The sequence below is a fragment of the Carassius carassius genome, chromosome 1 (assembly GCF_963082965.1).
Source record: "Carassius carassius chromosome 1, fCarCar2.1, whole genome shotgun sequence".
NCBI lineage: Eukaryota > Metazoa > Chordata > Actinopteri > Cypriniformes > Cyprinidae > Carassius > Carassius carassius.
Genome location: NC_081755.1, coordinates 18,447,601 through 18,468,568, shown reverse-complemented (window position 1 = coordinate 18,468,568; position 20,968 = coordinate 18,447,601). Strand labels below are relative to the sequence as shown.

At 45.1% G+C, this 20,968-nt stretch overlaps 2 protein-coding genes across 2 annotated transcripts in view; one reads left to right on the top strand and one right to left on the bottom strand.

Annotated features, from left to right (window-relative positions):
- Nucleotides 1-20,968, top strand: part of LOC132140798 (NACHT, LRR and PYD domains-containing protein 3-like) — a 263,118-nt gene that overhangs the window by 66,687 nt on the left and 175,463 nt on the right. The gene's annotated exons all lie outside the window — the stretch shown is intronic.
- The window catches only part of LOC132140936 (5-hydroxytryptamine receptor 3A-like), a 64,911-nt gene that overhangs the window by 15,111 nt on the left and 28,832 nt on the right, over nt 1-20,968 (bottom strand). The window contains exons 2-3 of the mRNA XM_059550025.1: nt 17,392-17,570; nt 17,263-17,307 (exon numbers count right to left, since the gene is read on the bottom strand). Coding sequence (XP_059406008.1) covers nt 17,263-17,307; nt 17,392-17,570 — 224 coding nt within the window. The remainder of the gene's footprint in view (nt 1-17,262; nt 17,308-17,391; nt 17,571-20,968) is intronic.

The following is a 20,968-nucleotide window of genomic DNA, read 5'->3' as shown; positions in this document are numbered from 1 at the left end:
TATTTTTTTTTCCTTCTTGTTTTCTCGTTATAACAAATTAATTTTCTCGTTATCTCGACATAACAAAAGTTGTTTTCTTGATATAACGACTTAATTTTCTCGTTATCTCGACATAACAAAAGTTGTTTTCTCGATTCTGGTTAACCCTGACATACCTGACGCCGTTACTGATTATTGCCTGTCTGACCATTCTTAATAAAAGTTCTGCATATGGATCCGAACGTCTCTGTTCATCATTATAGAAGACTTCGCCGTACCAGGATCCAGCAGCCCGGTATCCCCTCGTCACCGAGGTATCAGTTACGGTTTCAATGTCAGCCTTTCACCAATCCAGCCTAACCACAGATCCAGTCGACCATCTGTTAAGTCTAAGACAAGGAGATCGATCTATCGATCTAGTTCCTCTAGACGATGAAGTCTTGTTTAAAGATTTATTCCGTTTTGGACTCAATGAACCAGTAAAATCATGGTTACGTAGAGTGGAATCTAATGGGAGCTTATGGGACATAATGGACTTTGCACTCTTGTTATGTGGTTCTCCTTTCACTGTGGGAGAGGCAGAGGACTTTAAAGCCCAAAAGTCTCTCTACAAGATGGCCGCAAACCCAGCCCTGCTGCACAAGATGGCAGCTGCAGTCAACCGTCCAGAGTCAAGTCAGGTCCCCGTCGACCGCCCAGAGTCAAGTCAGGTCCCCGTCGACCATTCAGAGTCAGGTCAAATCACTACTAACACCCAAAAGTCAAGTAAAACAACAGTTAAACTTCATGATTCAAGTCAGGTCCCTGTTGATTTCCCAGAGTCTAGACAGGTCACCGTTGATCAGGTCCCCTTTGATTTCCCAGAGTCTAGTCAGGTCACCATTGATCAGGTCCCCGTTGATATCTCAGAGTCTAGTCAGTTCACTGTCGACCGTCCACAGTCTGGTCAGGTCCCCGTCGACCGTCCAGAGTCAAGTCAGGTCCCCGTCAACCATTCAGAGTCAGGTCAAATCACTACTAACACCCAAAAGTCAAGTTAAACTTCATGAGTCAAGTCAGGTCCCCGTTGATTTCCCAGAGTCTAGACAGGTCACCATTGATCAGGTCCCTGTTGATTTCCCAGAGTCTAGACAGGTCACCATTGATCAGGTCCCCGTTGATTTCCCAGAGTCTAGTCAGGACACCATTGGTCAGGTCCCCGTTTATATCCCAGAGTCTAGTCAGTTCACCGTCGACCGTCCAGAGTCAGGTCAGGTCCCCGTCGACCATCCAGAGTCTGGTCAGGTCCCCGTCGACCGTCCAGAGTCAGGTCAGGTCCCCGTCGACCGTCCAGAGTCAAGTCAGGTCCCCATCGACCGTCCAGAGTCAGGTCAAGTCACTACTAACACCCAAAAGTCAAGTAAAACAACAGTTAAACTTCATGAGTCAAGTCAGGTCCCCGTTGATTTCCCAGAGTCTAGTCAGTTCACTGTTGACCGTCCAGAGTCAGGTCAAGTCACCGGTGACCGTCCAGAGTCCACAGGGATGTGGGAACATGAGCGAGGCCGATGGAGTGATTGGGAAATCAGCGACACCTGCGACCCACCACCGGTCTTGAGTCCCACAGAGGAGATGGAAGGATATAAAACTGGAGCGACGACAGTGAAGGACGAGAGAGGACCAGGCCTGGGCTTTTTTTATGTTTTGGTTTTATTTTGTGCGCATCAGTCGTCCGTGAGGGGCTGGTGCGCTGTTTTGTGTTTATTTTGAATTATTAAAGTTTCATTTGATTGTCTGCCGGTTCCCGCCTCCTTCTTCCCGATGATTATGGAGTTTTAATTATTACAATCTTCATGAGCAGAGTCAAGTCACAGTTGATCTTCATGAGCCAAGTCAAGTCACAGTTGATCTTCATGAGCCAAGTCAAGTTACAGTTGATCTTCATGAGCCAAGTCAAGTCAAAGTTGATCTTCATGAGCCAAGTCAATTCACAGCTGATTTTCATGAGCCAAGTAAAGTCACAGGTGATCTTCATGAGCCAAGTCAAGTCACAGTTGATCTTCATGAGCCAAGTCAAGTCACAGTTGTTCTTCATGAGCCAAGTCAAGTCACAGTTGATCTTCATGAGCCAAGTCAAGTCACCAATGATATTCATGAGCCAAGTCAAGTCACCAATGATCTTCATGAGCCAAGTCAAGCCACCAATTATCTTAATGAGCAAAAACAAGTCACAGTTGATCTTCCTGAACCCAGTCAAATCACCATGGGTCTACCAGAGCCTTGCCCTACCAGAACTTCCAGAGCCTCGTCACGTCTCAGCCGAGTTTCCAGAACTCTCGTCTTACCCTGTCATGGCCATGGAGGCCATCCACAAACTCACCGTCTGCCCTGGCATTGATATGGAGGCCATTTGGGAACTCCCTAACCACCTCATCACGGCCACGGCCACGGAGGCCACGATTAACCTGTTTATGTTCTCTGTTTCAGTCCTACCTGGCCAGACTTGCTCTCCTGCTCCATTGACTCCACTGTGGTTGTCCTTTGCTCCACCCTGGTGGGCTTCTGCTTCGTCTACTCAGCTGTGGTGGTCCTCTGCTCCGCCCTGGTGGGCTTCTGTCCTGTCTTCTCGGCAGTGGTGGTCCTTTACACTGCCCAGGTGGGCTTCTGTCTCATCTGCTCAGCTGTGGTGTTCCTCTGCTTCGCCCTGGTGGGCTCCGGCTCCACCTACTCCGCTATGGTGGGCTCCCACGCCACCTGCTCTGCCTTGGTGGACCCCTGTTCGCGAGTTAATCCCACGGCGGGCCCCTGTTCCTGAGTTAAGCCCCCGGCGGGCCCCTGTTCCCGAGTGAAGCCCTATTCCCGAGTTGAGCAGAGTTAAGCTCATGGTGGGCCCCAGTTCCCGAGTTAAGCCCACGGCGGGTCCCTGTTCCTGAGTTAAACCCTGTTCCCGAGGTAAGCCCATGCCAGGCCCCTGTTCCCGAGTTAAGCCAACGGCGGGTCCCTGTTCCTGAGTTAAACCCTGTTCCCGAGGTAAGCCCATGGCAGGCCCCTGTTCCCGAGTTAAGCCAACGGCGGGTCCCTGTTTCCCAGTAAGGGCTCCTGTTTCCCATGTCAGGTCCAGGAAGGGCTCCTGATCTCCTTGTTGCACCACACCCAAACTACATCTCCCATGAGTCATTGCATCACTATCACCTTGCCACACCTGCACCTCATTCATCGGCTACTCTCCTTGCCACACCGGCTCCTCATTAACACACATATAAGCAGCACTCACACACAGCCACATTGCGAAGTCTTGTTTAGCCTGACATTCCCGAGCATTTTCCTTGTGTTTGTTCCTTCCATACTTGACCTTTGGATTGTTTTACCGACTCTGAATCTCTGCTGCCTGCCCCGACATTCTTCTCGTTTCTGCTATTGATTCTGGTTATCCCTGACATACCTGACGCCGTTACTGATTATTGCCTGTCTGACCATTCTTAATAAAAGTTCTGCATATGGATCCGAACGTCTCTGGCTCATCTTTACAGTATCCAGACCCGAGGGTCACTGCAGTCACCCGGATCCAGTACGTATCCAGACCAGATGGTGGATCAGCACCTAGAGAAGACCTCTACAGCCCTGTAAGACAGCGATGACCAGGACAACTAGAGCCCCAGATACAGATCCCCTGTAAAGACCTTGTCTAAGATGACCACCGGGACAAGACCACAGGAAACAGATGATTCTTCTGCATAATCTGACTTTGCTGCAGCCTGGAATTGAACTGCTGGTTTCGTCTGGTCAGAAGAGAACTGGCCCTCCAACTGAGCCTGGTTTCCCCCAAGGTTTTTTCTCCATTCTATCACCGATGTAGTTTTGGTTCCTTGCCGCTGTCGCCTCTGGCTTGCTTAGTCGGGGTCACTTCATTTACAGCGATATCATTGACTTGATTGCAAATGATTGCACAGATACTATTTAAACTGAACTGAGATGATGACATCACTGAATTCAATGATGAACTGCCTTTAACTGTCATTTTGCATTATTGACACACTGTTTTCCTAATTAATGTTGTTCAGTTGGTTTGACGCAATCCTTTTTGTTTAAAGCGCTATATAAATAAAGGTGACTTGACTTGACTTCACAAAAGATAAAGTTTAGAAAATATTACATTATTGTTAATGTAGTGACAGAATGTATTTGTATTTGGAATACTAAAACTAACTACTTGGTGTCAGTAGTGTTACACTTATCAGTGGAGTGTGTAGATTACAAATCAAATTAAAACTTTAGTTGCTGTTCCCATCCTGAAAAGTAGAAAAATATATATAAGTTACAAAACCGTTTCTTTATTTGATCAAGAAAAATTATGGTTACCTGTTTTAGTGACCAATTTTAATAACTAAGTTAAAAAGGATCATCATAATTTTACCTCAGACTGTAACTTGAACCACCTCAAATAAACCAACATGGATATGTACAATTACCAAAAGAGGAATTTGAAAATGTATGATTTTTCTAATCCAAATAAATAATTTGAAATAAAATCTGAAGTGAAATTTAACATTAGATTGATAAAACGATGAATAAAAGCACATTTATGCTTACATTTGGCTTAGCACCAGTAGTCAGATGAACGTTACTGTTAGAAATTCCAAGTAACATTAAGTTCCTTCCCGTTGTGAAAGTCATTCGTTGGTCAGGTATCTCTGTAGGTTTATAAAGTGTCCTCAATGCAGAAATAATTAAATTAAAGGATGGCATCAGTCATCTTCAGTCTTTTGTAATAAACAGAATTATTCTTCCGTCTTCGTGATTGTTTGTGCCATCACGTTTACGTTTTTTTTTATTTGCCTTCACGTTTACGTCACTCATGTAACATCACGTTAACGCCCTCGTGGTGAGTGCACGTTTAATTACACTGCATTTCATTTAATTTTTAATCTATGTGTTAAATATGTATTATTTAATATTATAGAACTTTAATATATTTGAATCTATTTAACTTTATTTAATTAACTATATTTAATTTATAAATCTAATACAGATGTAAACTGCTGTTTATGTCAATGCTCCAGTGAAAAATACCACTCAAATAAATAAATAAATCCATGTAAGATTTTATATGGTCACATTAGGGTACCTTAATTAGGCCTATGTTTTTAAACATTTATATATTACATTATTTTAACACCTAAATGTTTCAGAATAGTAGGCTAGTGTGATATTTAAATCAGAAATCAAAGGATTTGACTGTGTTTATCTTGATTATATGTATAAAAAAGTTATGTTCTGCACATTGTACAGACGTCCAAGAAAATCCTTAGTCCGACGGTCAAATTTTGAACCTTTTATCAACGTCCAAGGGACTCAATGGAATTGGATGGAAATTCTGCTCAATGAGGAGATGACCTAAGGCTAGATACCACTTCCAACCACCACTCATTCAGAACCACAGAGGAAACATTCTATTTGGCTTGAAAAGGATGTGAGCAGGGTGAAGGTGTCATTGGCACAAAGCCTGCATTACCCCCACCCTTCACATGAGTCCTTCCCTGTGGAGCCAAGCTTCAGACCCCCAGGTTGTCATGAGTCCGGACCTGGTGTTCCTCCCTCTCACCACCAGGGGGTGCCAATTCCCCATCTCCCGGACTCATTCACTATTACACTATACACCTGGTTCACTCGGTACACCTGTTGCATCCACTCACTCACTTAGACACACACAGCTGTTCCCCATTTGTTCACGAACATATATTCTGGTCTCACCCACCACTCTGCCTGGCTATATTGTAATGTCTATATTGATTACGTGTGTTACTCGTGCTTGTGTTCCGGCTTGTCCCTGTGATTCGTTTTGGTTTTGTTTTTGGCATGTTGGCCTTTTTGTTCTCTTTTATTAAAAAGTATTTATCTTCCCTGCATCTTGGACCCTGACCTTGTTCTTTCCACGGCGCCGTCTCTACCGCGCCGTGACAGAATATAGCCAGCAAACATGGGTCCAGCAGGGAGGATCCTCGATGTCCGCCAGGGAGTTCGGAGTATCGAGGATTATGCTTGGGACTTCGTGGGGGTGGCTTGGCTGTCAGCGACAGAGAATACCTGTCTAATGGTCTTCTTCTGGGGAGGACTAGCCGAGCCCCTCAAGTCTCTCATGCCATTCCGGCACCCCGACGAGACGCTGGACAGTTATATCGACCTGGCTTTCCAGGTGAGTGGCTCAGCCATCAGGGTGGGGGTGCCTGCCCAGGAGTTTCCCGGCGAGGAGGCGGTGCTCGCTTCCGGCCTTCACATAGCGGCGGGCCCCGCGGACGAGTCCCCCGAGTCGGCGGCGGCAGGTGCCGCCCACGAGTCCCCCGAGGCAGCGGCGTGTGCCGCCCCTGAGTCCCCCGAGGAGGCTGCGGGCGCCGCGGACGAGTCCCCTGAGGAGGCTGAGGGCGCTGCGGACGAGTTCCCTGAGGAGGCTGCGGGCGCTGTGGACGAGTCCCCAGGAGAGGCTGCGGGCACCGCGGACGAGTCCCCCTCAACGATTTGGGTTGATTTGGGCGGGGTCTGAGCCGGTCGGTCATGATGGTAGGACACGCTATCGGTTGCCAGGGGCAATGCCTTCAGAACTTCACAGAGGCGCGACTAAACATTTCAGAGCTCTTTCATTTTTGCGCATTTATTATGTCGGCGGAACAGAGACGGATCTACAAATACGAGAAAGAAATGAAGAAAGTTAAGCAATGCAAAAAGATAAGGCGAAAGAAAGGGGACCTTACAGGAACAAGGTCACACCAAGTGCAAAAAAGCGGTGTTTGGAGAAGCTCTCAGGGATCCAAAATATCAACCCATATGGGCTCCCTGCAACAGAGACCTGGACCATTTACCTCCATGCACATATATGGACATTGTGAATTATATTGTTTACGATGTAAGTCACCTTGCATTCACGCTGTTAATGGCTTTAATCTAACCAGGACATTTACATCTTGCAATCACACATTTAACTACCCTAGCCAACCCAGAACTGGTTTGTCCACTTTGCAGCCCCCAACACAAAAACTTGGTACAATACGTGTCATTGGGTAAAATCAAATTATACCTAAACATACACAGCTTTAGCCTACATCAAAACATGTTGGAAACGTTTGTGTACATTGAACATCTCATTACAATCTAGTGTTTACGAAACAGTTGCAGTTATTTAAGTTAATTTGTCATTTTGGTCAAGAAGTGTCTGCTAAATTCAATGTAATTACAACACACTAAAAGGCATGTGAATAAATTTACTGTGGCCAGTACAACGCTGTTTTCACCACCTGGAGGCTTGTAGATGGACCCAGCCACAGCAGAAAGCCTCGTAACTTTCCAAAGACTTGTGGCTTTTAAAATCCTGCATTGTGTAGTAACTTACACCAAAATCAAGATAATTGACAATGTCCATATGTGTGCACAGAGGTAAATGGTCCAGGTCTCCGTGCCATTCCGCTGCAGGGAGCTGGTATGGGTATTCTCCAAATACCACTGTTTTGTGCTTGGTGTAACCTAAAAAAAACTGTATTCCATTGTTCCTATGTTTCCCATATATATTGTGTGAGGTACTGGAGCAGTTTTTAACGCAGCAGTAACTTCCAGGCATGGTAAAACAGTGCGGAATTGCGAGAACCTCCTATACTACCGAGTACTAACCTCCTATACTAAACTCCTATACTACGTAAACAATCGTGTTTTGCCGCCAGTTTCCGGCCAACATGGCAGAGAATGTGATATCGAGGGGAGGGGCTCTGTGCTATGACGACAACTCCTCACTCTCAATATGAATAGAGAGAGTGGATTATTTACTTTATGGCGCATTTGTGTTATTACCATCTGTATAAGTGACCATCAGCACATCAGCACTTATTTGCATCATAATTCATTGTAAATGCTGCATTTCTGGCAATCTCAGGATTTTCTGTAATTGGCAAACAAAATTAAATCTTTTTTATTTTTCTTATTACTCTTATTTTTCTTACTCAAATTATTCTTATTTTATTTTTATAGTGCTCAAAATAAATAACTTATATGATGACTAAGTTTCTGTCTATTGTTTTATAATTGAAAAAGCTATGCAGTGGTATGTTTAATGACTAAATAGTTTGTAGAAACCTTCAATACAGTTCCTCTTCAGGAACTCGAGCTGCGTCAAACAACGCTTTGGGGAACGCGCTTAGCGTGAGCGACTCTGAATTTCGTGTGTAATCAGTCCAATTGAAGAGTGTGACGTCACAGGCGGGGTGACGTAAGTGACCAGGAAGCTATAAAAGCACGTGCCGCGCAGCTGGCGTCAGCTTCGCGTCTTTCAGCAAGCGCTCTGTGTGTGAATGTCACTTGTTTGTCTTGTTTACTGTTGTCTGTCCAATTAGAGCTCCAAGTCATGCCGAAGAGCAAGGCGAAATCCAAGCACACTGATGGCGATTCCAAATCACGTTATAGGTTGTGTGTTCCTCCCTGCCCGCGATATATAACGGGTGGGGAAACACACAGCTTATGCGTGGTTTGCCTGGGAGCGAAGCACGCTGAGTCGGCTCTCGAGGGGGCCGACTGTCCGCACTGTGAGCGTATGTCGGTGCGGCTGCTTCGTTCCCGGAGGGCCCTCTTCGAGGAGGGGGCCTTCGCCGGCATTCCCCGCGGTGCTGGTCCCGCTTCTGCTGAGGCAGAATGGCGGCTGCACTCGTGGGGTTCGCAAGTGGATTTGGTGGAGGGAATGGAGACGGGCCAGTCCCTATCTCCTTCCACTTCAACCAGATCCGGCGCCCAATCCCTGGAGTCGGAAGCACGCTCTGCGGTTCCTTCCACCCAGGGAGAGGGATCGACGCTCCGCCTCTATTCCTCCGAGGAGGTTGATGTGGAGTCGGTCAACAGGGATTTGAGACCCCTTTCACTGCAATATGAGGAGCTCTTGAAGGTGGTTCCTCGGGTGGTGGCCAAATTAAGCATTGAGTGGCCCGCCGAAAAAACGACCGAACCGCAGCGAAGCAAGCTCGATGAATGCTTCCTGCACGCGAGTCAGCCACCTCCCAGCCGAGGCCTTCCATTCTTTCCCAACCTGCATGATGAGATCGCCAGGTCATGGAAACGCCCATTTTCAGCCCACCTCTACATCCCCTCGTCTGATTACTATGGCAATATAGTGGGGATGGGAGAGCACGGCTATAAAGCGATGCCCCGGGTGGAACAGACGCTCGCGAGCTATCTGTCCCCCGGCGCGGCATCGTCTCTGAAGGCCCCGGCATTGCCCTCAAATCTACTCAGAACAACATCGGCTTTGGTGGGCAAAGGGTATGTGGCTGCAGGTCAGGCTGGTGCGTGTCTGCACACCATGGCGGTGTTACAGGCGTACCAAGCTGAGGCGTCCCAGAGCAAACTCCTCTCATTAAGAGCAGTATATATTCCTGGGAAACTAAATATGGGAGCAGACATACTGTCAAGGCAGGGGCCGAGGCCCGGGAAATGGAGGCTTCACCCAGAGGTGGTGAAGCAGATATGGAGAGTGTTTGGCAGGGCTCAAGTAGACCTTTTTGCGACTCAAGAGACATCACAATGTCCATTTGGTTCTCTCTAGTTCATCCAGCTCCTCTGGGACTGGACGCTACGGTACAGACCTGGCCGAGGCTTCATCTGTACGCCTTTCCCCCTATTGCTTTTCTCCCGGGAGTTCTGGCGAGAGTACGCTGGGACAGGGTCCGTCTGTTATTAGTAGCCCCGTTCTGGCCGGGCTGAGTATGGTTCGCAGACCTGGTCTCGCTCCTCGACGGCTCTCCATGGGAGATACCGATCAGGACAGACCTACTCTCACAGGTGCAGGGCACGATAATTCACCCTCGCCCAGAGTTGTGGAAGCTGTGGGTGTGGCCCCTGAGGGGGCACAACAATAAGGGTATGGCTATAAAGGGTATGTGGCTGCAGGTCAGGCTGGTGCGTGTCTGCACACCATGGCGGTGTTACAGGCGTACCAAGCTGACCTACTTAAAGAGCTAGATGAGGGAGAGGAGATCAAGTCCCATGATATATCTGAACTAAGAAGGACCACTGATCTCTCCCTCCGCGCCACCAAGGAGACCGCCCGAGCGATTGGGCGGTCAATGGCAGCTATGGTGGCCGCGGTGAGGCAGTTATGGTTGACCCTGTCCGATATGAAAGAGCGGGACAGGGTCTGCCTTATGGACGCCCCGATTCAGCCGACTGGCCTGTTTGGCGACGCAGTCAATTCTATCGTCGATAGGTTTCAGGAGGCCCGCAAACAAGCGGCGACGTTTCATTAGTTCCTCCCTCGTCACTCTCTTGGGGCATCTGGGCGGGAGATGCCCCAGTCGCACCCTAGCTCCTCGTATTGCGAGGCCCAGAAACAGAGCGTCGCCTCTCGTGCTTCCTGCCGAGGTCTTCTAAGCCTAAACAAGATCTTAGGGCAGTCATAGAAGCTAAGAAGTTCTCGGCCAAGAAACCCTGACGCCAAAAGCCCAGGGTTTCAGAGGGCAGCCTCTGCTGGGGTAGAGCGGTACACACCGCAGTACACGGTGCCCATCTCGCCTCAGCACCCTCTGGGGGCCAATCTGCCAACCCTGCCAGTGTTCCAGGGCGCAGCGGTCCCCAGCGAGCATCGGTCTCAGTATCTTCCGCCCATGCGCGTAGCGGGGCTGAGACGATCGCCGCCCCTGCGGGGGCCTCTTACACCAGTAGTCAGTCTCGAGAGACTGATTCCCTTAGTAGATTATTTAGCAGCGTGGAAACTACTGCCAAATGTATCTCAATGGGTCCTGCACACAGTAGAAAAAGGCTACCGTATTCAGTTTGGCTCTGAGCTGCCAATATTCAACGGGGTCATCCCGACGATAGTCGGCCCCAGGCAGGGTCTGGTTATGGAACAGGAAGTGAAAACCCTATTAGAGAAAGAGGCCATCGAGGTGGTCCCTCCTCAAGACAGGGAGTCCGGATTTTACAGCCGGTATTTCATAGTTCCAAAGAAGGATGGGGGGTTGCGTCCGATTATAGACTTGAGGGTCTTAAATCGTTCAGTTATGAGATTGAAGTTCAAAATGCTCACAATCAAGCATGTTGTAGCTTGGATCAGGTCCGAGGACTGGTTTGTCACAATAGATCTCAAAGATGCATACTTCCACATATCCATCCTTCCACAACACAGGAAGTTTCTGAGGTTCGCTTTCGGGGGCGAAGCTTACCAATATCGAGTACTTCCCTTCGGCCTTGCACTCTCACCCCGCACATTCACAAAATGTGTAGACGCGGCTCTTGTCCCCCTGCGCATGCAGGGCATCCGCATTCTCAACTATATCAACGATTGGTTGATTTTAGCTCAGTCAGAGAAGGTTGCGGCTCGGCATCGAGATGTCGTTCTCGCACATATGGGGGAGCTGGGTTTGAGACTGAACGGCAAGAAGAGTGTACTTTCTCCGGTTCAGAGAACCACCTATCTAGGTGTAGTATGGGATTCGACTGCGATGCAGGCACGATTGTCCCCTGCTCGTATCGAGTCGATCCTCATCTCAGTCGAGAGAGTCAGAGAAGGCCAGTCACTTACTGTCAAACAATTTCAGAGATTGTTGGGTCTGATGGCAGCTGCGTCCAATGTGATACCTCTTGGCCTGCTGTACATGAGACCCCTACAGTGGTGGCTCAAGACCAAGGGATTTTCCCCGAGGGGCAATCTACTTCACACTATCAAGGTCACGCGGCACTGCCTCCGTGCCTTAGACATGTGGAAGAAACCTTGGTTCTTGAATCAGGGCCCGGTACTGGGAGCTCCTTGTCGTCGTGTAAGACTAGCGACGGACGCATCACTCACCGGCTGGAGTGCAGTCATGAGTGGCCACCCTGCCTGTGGTCTGTGGAGCAGTCGCCATCTAACATGGCATATCAATTGTCTAGAAATGCTAGCAGTTTATCGTGCAATGAAGCACTTCCTCCCAGACCTGAGGGGTCACCATGTGTTGGTGCGCACCAACAACACATCGGTGGTCTCTTACATCAACCACCAGGGAGGTCTGCGTTCACACCCTTTGTACAAGCTGGCGCACCAGATCCTGGTGTGGTCCCAGAGCAAACTCCTCTCATTAAGAGCAGTATATATTCCTGGGAAACTAAATATGGGAGCAGACATACTGTCGAGGCAGGGGCCGAGGCCCGGGGAATGGAGGCTTCACCCAGAGGTGGTGAAGCAGATATGGAGAGTGTTTGGCAGGGCTCAAGTAGACCTTTTTGCGACTCAAGAGACATCACAATGTCCATTTGGTTCTCTCTAGTTCATCCAGCTCCTCTGGGACTGGACGCTACGGTACAGACCTGGCAGAGGCTTCATCTGTACGCCTTTCCCCCTATTGCTTTTCTCCCGGGAGTTCTGGCAAGAGTACGCTGGGACGGGGTCCGTCTGTTATCAGTAGCCCCGTTCTGGCCGGGCTGAGTATGGTTCGCAGACCTGGTCTCGCTCCTCGACGGCTCTTCATAGGAGATACCGATCAGGACAGACCTACTCTCACAGGCGCAGGGCATGATAATTCACCCTCGCCCAGAGTTGTGGAAGCTGTGGGTGTGGCCCCTGAGGGGGCACAACTATAAGCAGCTGGTCTCTCAACCGAGGTTGTTGAGACCCTCCTCCAACGCAGAGCTCCCTCAACGAGGAAACTGTACGCCCTGAGGTGGAAACTCTTAACCTCATGGTGCAGAGACCGCCAGCTAGACCCAGCAAACTGCCCAGTTGGTACAGTTCTGGAGTTCCTACAGGCCAGGCTCTCTGCAGGGTTGACCCACTCCACGCTGAAGGTTTACGTGGCGGCGATTGCGGCCTACCATGCCCTTCTCGATGGCCAGTCTTTGGGAAGACACCACCTAGTTACACGTTTCCTCCGCGGTACGCTGAAGCTGAGACCTCCAGTACGGTCGCGTATTCCCTCGTGGGACTTGGTTGTGGTGTTAGAGGCAATGTGCAAACCCCCGTTTGAACCCATTCAAGATATTTCAGACAGACATCTTACACTTAAAACCTCCTTTCTGTTGGCTATCACCTCTCTGCGGAGAGTAGGAGATCTTCAGGCCCTCTCTGTGGCCCCCACTTATCTTGAGTTTGCACCTGGCATAACCAAAGCGTTCATATACCCTCGAGCGGGATATGTTCCTACGGTTCCCTCTGTTACACCACGACCTGTAGTGCTGCAGGCCTTCTGTCCTCCTTCGGGAGCCTGACCAAGCGAAGCTAAATTGTATGTTTCCAGTTCGAGCGCTGGACACATATGTCCACAGAGCTGCCCTCTGGAGCAAAACTGACCAATTGCTTGTATGCTATGGTCCCCCCAAGAGGGGTTCTCCTGCTTCTAAGCAGACTATTAGTCGTTGGATAGTCGAGGCTATCAACGCCACCTATGAGTCCTCTGGTCATCCCCCGCTGTCGGGAGCCAAGGCTCACTCTACTCGGGGTATGGCGGCCTCCAAGGCCTTCCTAGCAGGTGTATCCATGCTGGACATCTGCAATGCTGCGGGGTGGTCCACTCCTTCTATGTTTGTTAAATTCTATGGCCTAGACATGCCAGTCACTCCAGGCGCTTCTGTCCTCTCGTCCTAAGCTGTGCTCTTCGGATACACACTAGGCAGGGGTTTGGTAGTCTGGCGGCGTTGGTACTCGTTCCCCAAAGCGTTGTTCTATGCAGCTCGAGTTCCTGAAGAGGAACGTTTCTAGGTTACGTATGTAACCCTAGTTCCTCGAGGGAACGAGACGCTGCGTCTCGGAGCCATAGCCCCGGCACCCCTGCCGGCGCTTGCTGGTACTCGAAGCTGACGCCAGCTGCGCGGCACATGCTTTTATAGCTTCCTGGTCACTTACGTCACCCCGCCTGTGACGTCACGCTCTTCCAGTGGACTGATTACACACGATATTCAGAGTCGCTCACACTAAGCGCGTTCCCCAAAGCGTTGTTCGACGCAGAGTCTCGTTCCCTCGAGGAACTAGAGACGTTTTTTTTATATTTGGGGGGAGGGGGTGTAGACATAGGTTTTAAACAGATTTTAAATTACACATTTATTCACATACAAACAGTGAACAATGTACATATTGCTCGTAATTAGCTCAAACATGAGTGTGTCACGTGAAAACATGTACATGTACAAAAATTATGAGATATCTTTATTTGTTGTCCAAAGATGAATAAAAGTCTTATGGGTTTGAACTGACACGAGGGTGAGTAAATATCAATTTGAGTTTCCGTCTCGTCTGGTCCTTCTCTTTCATATTAGGTTTTCTTTTTTGTTTTTCTTATCCATGTTATATTGTTTTCTGTGAAAACTTACACCTCTATTTGCATTAACAAATAACGTGACCATGGCAACAGTCGATTTTTGGTTTCACTTTGCTAAGGGAAGTTATTAAGGGATTATATGCAACACCCTGAAGTCATTCCCTTAGGTAAGGGGAAATCATGACCTTAAGTCTCATTCTTAAGGGATAAACTTAATGTGCTTTATGGAACCGGGCACAGGACCTTTTCTCCTCCAGAACTCCAGCCAAAGATCACAATAATGCCATGTCAACAGCAGTGTCAGTATTTGAGGGTTGGTCAGCCATCCATTGTGAGGGTTCTGCTTTACACCATGGCAATGATGAGCATTTCAACACTTCAAAGGCTGTCAATAAACTCAAATTGGATTGGTCTCTGCCCAGTGAGCTGGAGAATAGTAAGCTGCACTAGTTGTTTCTTCAGCTTGGCCACCATCAGACGGCCGGCTAAGGTCCATCATTTTCTTTCTTGAACAGCACTATGAAGTTAATAAAGCCCCTTTCACACTGCGATCAATCCCGGAATTAATCCCTGGACATGTTTGCGTTCACATAGAAGGCGACCCGGCAATTCCGGCAATTTTCCGGGTCCAACGTGCAGTTGAAAGGGGCTTGAGTTGAATTAGGTAGCTCATGCACATATTTCTGGCTAACTGCTTCTGGTGACTGTGGATGGTGCCAATCTCCATGGATACTCTTGTATCCCCCTGTTGAGGAAGCTACAGCCACCCACCTCTGTCCCCCTGCTTCTCCAAAAGTATAGTCATCAATCGTGTCCCCTAATAACCTGGATAAGGTTTCGCCTGACTTCAAGACCACATTCTTAACCACTGATAATGTATGTGATGCGAGAGACAGCATATCTCCTATTCTATAAAAATAATTTAACATTATTATTTGTAATGATCAAAAAGCATGTGCAAAGTAACAACTCTGTAGGACAGGGGTCTCCAAACTAGATCCTGGAGGGCCAATTCCCTGCTCCTACTGGCCTTGCAAATGTCCGCAGTTAAGGCTAGAAGGGATTTGTTTGGCTCTACTGGGTATGCACAAATAATCACAGCAAAATTTTGTCATACTGTTTAGAGCTTGCATAGACTAGTCGAGTGATCGACTACTTCAACCACTAGTTGGCGCTTTCGGAAACAATCGACTAGTCGAGCATGCATTAACCATGATGCATACAAAGAGTTTGCAAATACGACTTGAATTTTAGGATTATATTTTATGGTTGCTAAATGATTATTTAAAAATAACATTTAGGGAACATTTTGCATTATTAAATTTAAGGTAATTTTTTTTCAGAAAAATAAAATAAATTGAGTACCCTGCAACATTCTGGAAATGTTATTTTTTGTTTAGTTTACTTAAATACAGGAGGGACGGAGGATCACATTTCTATAAAGTTATGACAAATACTAACTTTAGGCAAACGTTCAGTGTTTGCTGAGTATACACGTGTTTATGGAAACCTTAATATCTTAGCTCAAGATGAAACAAAAAGTAATTTTAGAGCAGTGTTTCTCAACTTAGATCCTGGGGACCCATCTCCCATAATGTTTTAGATGTCTCTAATTAAAACACCTGATTCACTGCTCTATAGAGTACATTATATTTTGTACATTTATGCTTCTTAGACATGCCTGTTTCAAACTGGATGTGTAGGCAGCACACACATATTACTGCTTTTACACTTCTAGCATTTGTAACATGCAGCTAAATCACATTGTGCACCATATAGAGAATACAGTACAGAACATGATGCAATGGATGCTGGGAGCCATGCATGAGTTAGGCTGCATTTACACTTGGCTTAAACATGCGGTCACCATGATTAAGTGACTTCTACTGACTTCTATCTGGATAACTGATCGGATCTGTCAAGTCAAGTCACCATTATTTATGAAGTGCTTTTTACAATGCAAATTGTGTCAAAGCAGCTCTACAGTATTAAACAGAGAAATAGTGTGTTCGATATTGTGTGCCATTCTCCCAAAATGAAAACAGCAGTTTAACTTTAGACTGCAACAAATTCATATTGTGCAGAAGACTCATCTGGTTCCCATGGTCTTGTCCTGATGACAGGTCATGGTGTTGTCCTGTCTACTGTAGGTGACAAGGTCTTCGGATGGGATCAGTCTCTGGGACTGTCTGAGAATGGCCCCAGTACAAAGTTGACCGGAAGTGGTTGGTTTTCCTTTGAAAACCATTTTCAGTCATGGGACATTTTACAAATCAAAGATATGAGTGTACGAGTCTCATTAGTGCTCCACAACCTGGCTTTATTCAGTTTGGGAGAGAGGGTGCAGGGTGTTGCGTTACGTCGACCTGTGAATGCAGACACGATGGCTGGATTGCATTAATATTTCACTGAGATACAATTACAATGCATCCTTGACTACCTCTGGACCAGTACACGCTGATCTGATAACATCATAAGCATGTTTAAACTTTTCTTTTCCATGTGTATGTGGACAACATCCAGATACAGGTCCCATACTAATTCCAAGTGTAAATGCTACCTTATATTATGGTGACTTCCAGTATGCATTGCAGAATTTAATCATGTCACCACTGTTGAGATTCGTACACTGATTCTTGTTGTCTCTGTGTGATAGGTAGATAAATAGATAGATAAACAAATTAATTAATGAATTAATTAATGGATGAATGGTAGTAGTTTGTGAATGTGTTAAAAAATACTACAACAACAGTGCTAGTAATGCAATATTTAATTATTTTTAATGTCACAACACACTTTTGTGCAGTGATAAACCTAGGGATACTTGATGATTATGTTAAAAGATGTCCTTTTTTGTTCCAAGGATCATACTAAGAACCATCCTGAGCTGAGATATTAAGATCAAACATCCATTGGTCAAGCAAATATTGGACTAATTGTGATGGATCGGCAAGAGTAAAATCACTGATATTCAAACAAATCGTATGGTCATATCCAACAAAGTTTTGTAAACTAAGTAACACCTTCTGAAATAATAGGTTAATAAATCACTTACAGTTATCATTTTGACCTGTGTTGTGATGCTCTGATCTTTTTCATTCTGTAGAGAAATTGTTTAATGATGATAATACAAATGTTTGACATTAAAATCTGTATGAGAAGATGAATTATGATGGACTCATACCACATCTATGATGGAGGTCACATATAGGTCCACATAAACATCGGTAGTATGGCTCCAGTATAAAGGCCGTATGTCTGGCATCAGAATGTTGTTCTTGTCGAGGCCAAGGTGTTCGAAAATGTTCTTGTAAGCTGAAGAATAATCAGCAAAACTGCAGTTTTCAGCATTAGACACCCACCCTGTTAAGATGAGAATTTCTGTTACATACCAGAGTATATTCCCTAAGCAACCAGTAAGAGCCTTTCACTGTAGTGAATTTTGCTTAATCCTCTCTTGTTCGTATTACTTAACAAATGCATGCAATCATTTTTTTCTATTAAATATTCTTGTCAGCTTTACCTGGCATGTGTTGTTCTGTCAACATAAAATTTAAACTGAAGATTGTGATAAACACAATGATATATGCCCTTTTATGCACATCAAGGTTCAAAGTTCAAAGTTTATTATAAGCCCAGAGGACAATTACTGGTTCAGCATAAAATTTATAAGCATCATACAAAACACACAAACAATGCTATATGACATCAATCATATTTGATATTAGACAGTTGATTTTAAAAATTAAGTGTTGTTTTATGTGTTTTGAGTAAATGTATGTATGTTGTTGTTTAACCTGTTAACCTGCACCCCCAATTTTGGGACTCACAGCTGAAAATTACCTACCTAACTTATAATTGCAACAGTTCCAGACTTCAGTGTGCTAGACACACAATTTTGGTGTCTTTTGAAAGAAGACCCTTTGGGCTTTATTATCCACCATCCAGAGTTGATAATTCTCAAAAAGGTAAAAAAAAAAAAAAAAAAAAAAAAGTTGTACCATACTATATTTTTATTTATTTACACATAAAATACATCAAATCAGTCCTGGTGCAATCAAGAAAAGTAATGAGTTGAAAGTCACATGTCGCTTGAGCTTCTATTTCAAATCTGAAGAAGATACCATAAAAAATAAGATTCCTGCAACCAAGACATTTGTTTTCTTTATTTTATTAAAGCACAAAGTTTTGTTTTTATTTTGAGTCCATACACATAAAATTACAACCTATTCAGTTTAAAATTGTGTATTACTCTTACCTCTATTAGCAAGAATGACTGCGTATTTTAAGTTGTTTCCGCTGTTATAAAAAAATTTAAGTGATGGTCATGACCAGGAATGTAGATCGACTGTTAAATCGAGAGCTTTGCCCTGCAACTTAGCTCCTTCTTAACACAGCTGACTGGTACATCGACCACATCACTGCAGAAGCTGCACCTATTCGCCTGTCAATCTCTCGCTCAATCCTTCCCTCACTCGTGAACAAGACTCCAAGATATTTGAACTCCTCCACTTGAGGCAGGAGCTCTCCACCAATCTGAAGGGGACAAACCACCCTTTTCAGGCTGAGAACCATGTTTTGGAGGTACTGATTATCATCCCAGCCGCTTCATACTCAGCTGTAAACCATCCCAGCACATGCTGAAGGTCCTGGCCTGATGAAGCCAACATGCAAACATCATATGCAAAAAGAAGAAATGAAATCATGTGGTCCCAAAACTGGACACCCTCCAGCTCCTGGCTGCGCCTAGAAATGCTGTCCATAAAAATAATGAACAGGACCGGAGATTAAGGGCAGCCCTGCCGGAGTCCAACATGCACAGATAACAAGTCTGACTTACTGCCGGCAATGCAAAACAAACTCCTGGAACATTGGACCAGCTCTATACCCTCGCCGAGGTGCTGGAGTGTTCATGGGTGTTTGCCCAACAAATCCACATGTGCTTTGTGATTTGGAAAAGCATTCGACCGTGTCCTTTGTGGCATCCTATGGGGTAACGAAATACATGTAACGGCGTTAAGTATTTAAAATACAAAATATGATTAACTGTATTTCGTTATTCAGATCAATCAGATTACAGATACATCAGAAAAGTATTTTAGATTACCAGTGATTACTTTTATTTTTATGTCATTTATTAATTTAATATAAATAATATAATATTTAAGTTAACAGTTTGGGGATTTCAACCAATACTGTGACTGATTTTTCGTTGAAACAAAAAAACTGCGTGCAGCAGCTGTTTATTTAGCTACGGAGCCCCTAAAGTGTCATTGTGGTGGAAAAGAATCAGAGTGAGTGAAAACAATTTTGCTCTTTTTGCGAAGGTTACTTTTAAAATGCATTTCACTACAAAATACAAGCTTTAAAAAGGAACATAATTTGATGTCTTGTTTTTATGCTTTCCGACATCTACCAGCTACGAGATTTGTGTTTTCTTTGCATTTTTTTAAGAACATCAATTATCCACAGAATTTCTATGAACAACTATTTTTTTATGTCATTTAAATCTTCCAATCAATATAAATTCAATTTGAATACAATAAATGGGATTCATGCTGCATTCCAAGCATCAAAACGAATCCAGACACACCAAACACATAATAAAAGTAACCAAAACAACTGGCACAGTTGTCCAAATTATACAAAAGATTTATTTAACGAATGGATCAAACTTTAAGTTAAAAAGAGTCGCAAAAGAATCGGTGAATCAAAATAACAGGGCTCCTTTCCCATGGTCGCAAGCAATGTCGTTATTAACAATGCTTTTGAGAAACACAACTCATGGCTCCCAAAATTTCAAAACCATGGATAGCCCTTCAGGCAGACATTCTTCAGGTTTTGGTAGCCCAAAATGAATTTCACTAGACCAAAAAAAAAAAAGACATTGGCTGAACTTTACTGTGGACAAATCAGCATGATCAGCAAAAACTAGTAGCATATCAGGATGTAACGATTCAATAAACTTATGATGCGATACAATTTACAATACAGATTAAACCATACAATTTTCTTACAATTTATTTGTATATTTATTAATTTTTTACAAAGTGAGATTTAAGACAAAATTATAAATGAAAATTTGTCCTTTTATTATTAGACAAAATACAAAATGCTGCATATTTCTTTGTGAAATTGAATTTTTAAATAATAAAACTAACTTGAATTTTAAAAACAAATCCTAAATCAAATACAAAAATCATACAACTAAAAGAAATATCTAAATTGAAACAAAAAATCTGTCTGTGCTCTATTTTAAATCAGAGGAAACAATTTGAATAACTATCCTAAAAAGGTGCTAAATACATTTTATTTGGATTGTATACTTAAAAAATTTGAAGTAAAAACAGAATGTTTTTGTAACCGAAAAAAAACATAAGAAAAACAAGAAAAGGCGATGGTCAAAGAAGTGGAGACAAAGTCCTCCATCTCCGACGTCCACCGGACTTTCTGGTGCGCCATGCCGCCGGCTGTTTTGATTTTGTTTCCCGGTACTTCCTCGCCGCCTCGTCACCTCGCTTTCTGATTGGCTACACGCCACAGTCCACAGGCTGCGTCATCGTTTGTCCTCGGGGGACACCACAGACGAGAAGAAATCGGGCCAAATAAATCCAACATGTTGGATATCCCCGATTTGAGATCGGAGCAGTCCCGACGTCCTTCCGAGCAAAGGAGAGCAGTCTTAACACACCACACACGGCAGGAATATCTGATCAGATTATTTTACGATAATTGGAGCATCCTTAAGATTGTCTGAAGGT